The 7,110-nt window shown below is 39.6% G+C and overlaps 1 protein-coding gene across 1 annotated transcript in view; it reads left to right on the forward strand.

The window, feature by feature from the left end:
* Window positions 1-1,569: 1,569 nt before the first annotated feature.
* The window catches only part of tmbim4 (transmembrane BAX inhibitor motif containing 4), a 13,145-nt gene continuing 7,604 nt past the window's right edge, over window positions 1,570-7,110 (forward strand). Inside the window, exons 1-6 of the mRNA XM_050036098.1 lie at window positions 1,570-1,767; window positions 2,696-2,804; window positions 4,674-4,779; window positions 5,597-5,630; window positions 5,719-5,836; window positions 5,948-5,993. Of these exons, the coding sequence (XP_049892055.1) occupies window positions 1,677-1,767; window positions 2,696-2,804; window positions 4,674-4,779; window positions 5,597-5,630; window positions 5,719-5,836; window positions 5,948-5,993 (504 nt within the window). The 5' untranslated portion in view covers window positions 1,570-1,676. The remainder of the gene's footprint in view (window positions 1,768-2,695; window positions 2,805-4,673; window positions 4,780-5,596; window positions 5,631-5,718; window positions 5,837-5,947; window positions 5,994-7,110) is intronic.

The following is a 7,110-nucleotide window of genomic DNA, read 5'->3' on the forward strand; positions in this document are numbered from 1 at the left end:
CAGAAGGTGCCCAGTGTATTATAGGGGGTCCTCCAGCAGACTAGGCCTAAGTCAGCCTAACTAGGGGCTGGTAGTTAGCCAGCCCTAACTATAAGCTTTATCAAAGAGGAAAGTCTTAAGTCTAGTCTTAAATGTGGAGACGGTGTCTGCCTCCCGGACCGTAACAGGAAGATGATTCCACAGGAGAGGAGCCTGATAGCTGAAGGCTCTGGCTCCTGATCTACTATGTTATTCTCAAAAATCAAACTTTTTTTAACCTGGCCCTAATCTTCCATCGCACTTTTCAGTACTGCCAGATGGGAAATGTTAAACGATCATACCAGAGGCTCACAATCATCATCTTTTGAGGAAAATTATCGCACATTAGTCATAACTAAGACAACAAATAGGGATAAATGTATGTCAACACAGACATAGGATCCACATTTTGCTATCCTCACTATGTCGGGAAATGAGTTCAAAGGAGACAGCACAGACTAAAACCAGCTAGGCCTTCTAAACATCACAAAATTGTCAAATTGTCATACATTATCGCTTCTGGCATTATTGATCATACAGAGGCAAAATTATTGTAAAAATATGATATTTATTGTACATCTGGTAATGCTGTCACTATTAAGCTGTGTTTTATATGTGTATTAGGTGTGTTAGTCGTCTTGCATGCTTTCTCAATGTGTCATGTGTTTTTTATGATTTTGGATTTCCCCTGCCAGCATGTTATGCAGCAACAATACTTTAATGACAGTCAATGACTAAACAGAAAGTGAAACTGAGCTTTATTTGCTTTGTGTTTTTCTGTGGTTACTTACTATAAAAAGATAAAAACAGTACAATTTCAACAACAGATTTGTTCATGTACTGTTAAATACTGGATCAACGGTGCCTCACTGATATCAGCATGCTGGTTATGGAGTGGACTCTCTACACGACCATAAACCACTTGCTCAGCCTGTGTTTTGCGGGTAGCCTGTCTTTACAAAAGAACGGGCAGAAAAGTCTCAGAAAGGCCACCAGAGCACATGACAATTTCACGGAGGTTATCCCTGAACCCACATGGACTAGTCAGGGACATGAAGTCTGTAGCTGACACTGGAACCAGGCCTGGATTTCACTGCTTTCCCTTTAACAGCAGAAATACTTTTTTGTTTACAATATAAAATCAGAATTACATAAAGTAGGCACCATTTTCTCCTCAGGGTTAGTGTATTTGAGACAATGTTGATACTTATACTGATTCCCTATGCGTGTCTCTTATAAGTCATGTGTCACTGAGTCACCCTGCTGAGCTGTAGATCCTGTTGATCTACAATCCTTAAAACAAAAGAGCATGACATTGTTTATCACGACAGGAGGTTGTTTCTTTCCTACATCATGTTAAGTTTACACACGTACACACACATTTATCCTTGCAAAATAAAATAAAAGAAATAAAAAAGAAATGTCTGTCTTATAAAAGATTATTTCGTTCACAGCATTGTTCACTGTACATATTCAATAAAGATTGTAAAAAAAAGCGCTTTATGTTTTTTTGTGTTTTTTTTTAAACAGCTCGCTGACGTCACGCCTGAGCGTCCTGGCGTTGCGTTGATCACGCACCAGTTTTTCCGTATTTTCCTGAATCCACCATTCAGTAGCTACTTTTCTTTACCTAGCTGAGAAAACATTACAGTAACACCATGAGTAGTGAAAAATACCCCCGGTCTTCCATTGAAGACGACTTTAACTATGGCACGAATGTCGCTACAGCCAGTATTCAGATACGGATGGGTACGTAAAGAAATGTTTGGGTCGTGGGGTTGACAGCACCTAGTCTAGCCACGTCAGCTAACGATAGGTAGCATTTACTTACTGTGGAATTATACATTACTGCCACTGTCAGGTTATTGTTGTTATTTGAGCTATCGTTAACCATTTATTACCTTTGTGTCCCAAAAAGTCAGCACAGTAACGTTATTAGCTCGATAGCGCTGGTTAAAACATTAGGGCAGCTAATAGTTAACGTTAGCATAGCATTGCAGTCATAACGTTGATAGCATTGATATATGGGATAAATATGGATAACACTGATAGAATAGCTTCCCTGACGTTGTTGCCTTGAGTATTGCCCGTATCACCACTGTTAAGTGAACGGAGCTGCTCGTACTGGTCCAAACTCAGCATAAAAACACAGCTGTTAATACTGGTTGACATATAAGTAAGCCTGCTGTTAGGTTAAAGGGACAGTTCACCCCCTTATCTCAAATACATATTTTTCCTCTTACCTTTAGTGCTGTTTATCAGTCTAGATAATTTTGGTGCAAGTTGCAGAGTGTTGGAGATATTGGCTGTAGAGATGTCTGTCTTCTCTCCAGTATAATAATGGAATTAGATAGCACTAAGCTTGTGGTGCTCAAAGTGCCAAAAAAAGAAGCAAAACAGCAATGTCTGTTTCCAGAAAGCATGACCCGGCTACACAAGATAATCTCGATATAGCCGATATCTCCATCATCAACTCAGACCAAAAATATCTAGACTGATAATAGCACTACAGGTAAGAGAAAAAATGTGTGTTTTTGATTTTGGAGTGAACTGTTCCTTTAAAACAAGCTGGTGATATTGTCTCATTCAAAGGGTGTTATCTGTGGTTCACAAATAAGTGTGCAATCTAGCTGAGTTTTACTTCTGCTGTGTCTCTGTTTCTGTCTTTGTCGATCAGACTTCCTCAGGAAGGTGTACACCCTCCTGAGCCTGCAGATCATTCTGACCACAGCCACCTCTGCCCTCTTCATGTTCTCTCAAACCATCAAGGAGTTTGTCCACACCAGGTGAGGCTGGTCTGATGAGACGTCAAGATGAGAAATGATAGCTTCTTGACTCAGTGAAATTAACATTGAAAGCTTAGTGAACCATGGACTTTTCCCTCTGTATCTATAATGCCCCCCTGAATATGAATATATTTATTTGTGTGTTATAACTCAGATAAGCTCTTCAGGAATCCACTCTATTTGTTCAGTGGTCTGTGGTAGTGACTGTGAGAACTAACATCAACACACATTAGTTGCTGAACATAAACAATAATATTCAAATGCAAACCCATACATGTTAAAGGGTCATTTTACCCAAATTACAAAAAAAAATCAAGATTACCAGACAGTGCAGATTTTTTTGTACTGTGAGATAGTCCTGTTTTGGCTATTATGGAAAACGTGATACACATTAGGGGTGGGAATCACCAGAGGACCCACGATACGGTATTATCACAATATTTTGGTCATGATGCAATAGAGTGTGCCAGGGCTGACGTCAAAACCCGGAAGTTTAGCATCGCGCTGGTTCCCGGAACAGAAAGTGAATGTGATTTTTGCTTTTTGTTTTGGATTATGTCAGAAAATAAGCTCTGTGGCTAACACAAGTTTATGATACTTACAGGTTTTGTTCAGCGAGATAATCTTCACATATGAACACCTTTCATACCGCATTTGAAGCTTAAATGCGATCGCCAGAAATAAAAAGCTAACATTAGGCTTTAACGGACTACATGACTACTCCACGGTCGCATGACTCTTGACGTCACCGCCACTAAGCTTTCAACTGATTTCGGCCGCTTTATTTTAAAAACATTGTATAATGGGGAAATCGGACTGTTTAAGCTAAATAAGAAGCTGTAATGGCGGACTGCCAGCACTCTCGCCTGTTCGGGGGTGATGACGTTTAATGTCCCCGACAGGGTTTGTAGTCGTATTGAGCAACTTGTTAGCAACCGCCTTTTTTACGACACGTAAAAGCTTCAAAATTCACAAGTAGGGTATTTACTGACGTGTTTTATGTCGTAGAACAAAACCTGAAACTCGCTTAAGCTTTTGTTAACCACAGACCTTATTTGAGGCATTTTACCAAAATCCCATTCAAAAAACGTATTGACTTTTAGACGAGAGAACCGGAAGTGCTAAAAGCGCTAACGGAGTTCCGGGTTTACTGGCACACTCTATATTATTCTAATATTAAATGTATTGCGATATGCTGAGTATTGGGATAAAATATTTTGCAATATATTGCAATTTATTACCTTTTTTTCCAACTGCAAATTATTTCCCCAAAGGAAAACTTTGTCAACATCAGTTTTACCTCATAAGATAAAGTTTCCAGTCTGTTCATCTGACTTCAACCATTTTCAATCAAATGTGATGCAAAGCTGACAGACTGACCAACACCATCATAAAACCTACTGCATACACCTGACAAACTGAACTGTGTGATAAAATCCAAAATAAGTTCAGATGTTTGATTTAAACGCTGACGGCGCATTTCTGATTTTCCTGCGAAATGCTGCTGACTGAGACCTGACCCCACCAGGAATGAAAACATCAGCATCATCTTGTGGACTGAAAAAGCAATGTATTTTATTATTCTAGTACCAAAAGTTGCATTTAAATGTGTATTTGCAAAAACTAATAATGAATTTAACAAAAGATCGATATCTGTGTCTGTGATTATTGATATAACACACAAAATATCGTGATACTATGCTGTATTGTTTTTTTTCACCCACCCCAATGCACATCCTGTATATACAATCATCTGTTCTTTCTTAAAAACCACTGTTAGAATTGTTGGTCATAAACATTTTTTATGAATTATGTCCATGGAGCTAGTGTTGGCTGTGTTGTCTGACTGTGATGTTGTTTCCTCCTCAGTCCTGCAGTGGTTTTGGTCTCGGCTCTGGGCTCTCTGGTTCTTCTGCTGGCTCTGGCCATGTACAGACACCAACATCCAGTCAACCTCTACCTGCTGCTCGTATTTGTAAGCTAATTTTTTTTTCTGTTAAAGCCCCACTCCAGCCAGTGTTTCTCCGTTGGTGATCTTTCTCAAACAGAGAATTTGAATGTGGTTAATAGTCGGACGTAATCCACAGTCACTAGATTGCCGTTCTAGTGTATGTGTCGTTTCTCTCACACCACAAACGAACCGCGCCAGAGTCCATTTGGAAGTGGACTGTGACCCACCTTTTCAAGCGGTCTTGGTTGGATTGTGTGATCTGCACCAGGGTTCAATTGACAGCTTTCACACCAGCCCAAACGAACCGTAGTAACCATGCAAACTGACCTAAGTTTGTTTTGACCGAACCAAACAGGTTAGGTGTGAAATTACCCTTGAGTTAATATTTCCTGTCAATTTATAATTATTTTTGGTAAGTAAGTTAGCCATATGATACCACCTGGAGGTCTCTGTGCATCTGCCAGGAAAAGTCTGCTCGTTTTTTTGTCACTGGCAAAGTCATCTTCCCGTTTTAGCAACAGCCTTTTTTTTTGTAAGCCTAGTTTTGTCAGGAAATGACAATCCTAAGAACTGCCTAAGAAGTGCTAAAATACACTCGGGGAGGGGCTTTAAGTAGTTAATTGTTTTATCTTTGTAAAATTGAGACCAGCTGGTTGGTGAATGCACGACAGTAAATCCTACTATGTGTATTTACAGTATTCCTTCCATTTATTTCCATATCCTGTTTCTTATGATGCTAGACTAGCCGCTCAGTGACTATGATCTTTACAGTAGCTTGTTACTGTATATTAGCTCCTAGCTTGTTAGTGTGTAAGTATCACTAATTGTGTCTTGTTTTCAGACTCTGTTGGAAGCAGTTTCTGTGGCCACAGCATGTGAGTATTTTTCATAAGGAGCGGGTCAGTTTCCATTCTGTGAGCCCATTTGCAGACTGAGCTAACTGCAGAGTTTTCCTCTCCACAGTGACCTTCTATGAATACTCCACCGTGCTGCAAGCCTTGTTCCTGACCTGTGCTGTGTTTGCTGGATTGACAATCTACACGTTTCAGTCCAAGAGAGACTTCAGCAAATTGGGAGCAGGGTGAGTGTGTTCTGGCTACTGCTCAGTGTTTTTTTTCTTTTAACAAAGCTGCTGTGTCCCTCCGCTAGAGGGAGCCACTATCACAGCATCTGATCTGTTCTGTCTTTACAGACTGTTTGCCTGCCTGTGGATCCTCCTCATTGCAAGCTTCATGAGGGTAAGTGATATTAATGTGTCTGTTTCATATGAAAGAAATGAAAAATGAGAAAAAGACAAAGAAGAAAGCTGCAGTCAGGCAGAAAAGAGGCTGTGAAGCTTTGGACGTGTTGCTACACGTGAAACATGACCCAACAGGTGTGCTGTGAGTAACAGATCGCTGAGTCTAAAGGCTTATTAGACACCAAAACACTGCACAGTGGTTTAGAATACTACGAGAAAGGATTGTACAACTCTGTATAATTATCACAGGGAAATTCTATTTTCCACTTTTTGTATGTATTAGAATTTAATGTACCAGGAATAGTCACTTTCATGTATCTGTTTGGCCAGTAAAACACCTCGTCAGATGTTGCTGCATTAAGCCAGGTTCCATTTTCTTATTCCTCCGCACCGGCACTAGCCGTGGCTGGAGCTATTATGTTTTCTATGGAGTTAGATTTGTCTCATTAATACCTGTAAATGCACAGAGGGTGATCTACAGATCGACAATCTGTGTGTAAATGTGTAATCTGTAAATATAAAACACATTCCACAAATACAAAAAATATCTGTGAATACATTAAATTAATTTGCAAATAAATGAAAAGCATTTGTGAATATCTTCCTAACATTTACAACTTTCGAACAGGCATTTGTGAACTCAGTTTTTATTTGTGAATCGAAAAAACATTTGTGGATCTCAGTTCTACGCATGTGGATTTGCTTTTACACACACGGATTTTTGAGACCAACTTTCCGCCGGTCCGAACGAAAATGCACTCGTATCACTCGGCCATCTTTGGATAGCACGTGATCACCCAGCTGATGATGTCATTTCCGCATGTGAAAGTAAGAGCACGCAGTCTTTCTATGAGCTGTTTTTTGTTGTTGTTAAGAGCACGCAGTCTTTCTATGAGCTGTTTTTTGTTGTTGTTTTTTTTTATAATAATCAGCGATAAGTAACGTGCATTCATTGTTTTATGTTAATGTCATACAGTGAGTATTAGTGTGTGTTTATTTGTTCTATGTATCTGGCACACACTTTTGTATACATTTCTGTTTGAGTATGAAAGGCACGGTGGCTTGGCTGCTTCTTCAGTTGGCAGTTATCAGCCAACTCATCCTTTATATTTTTC

This window comes from Epinephelus moara, chromosome 23 (genome assembly GCF_006386435.1).
Source record: "Epinephelus moara isolate mb chromosome 23, YSFRI_EMoa_1.0, whole genome shotgun sequence".
NCBI lineage: Eukaryota > Metazoa > Chordata > Actinopteri > Perciformes > Serranidae > Epinephelus > Epinephelus moara.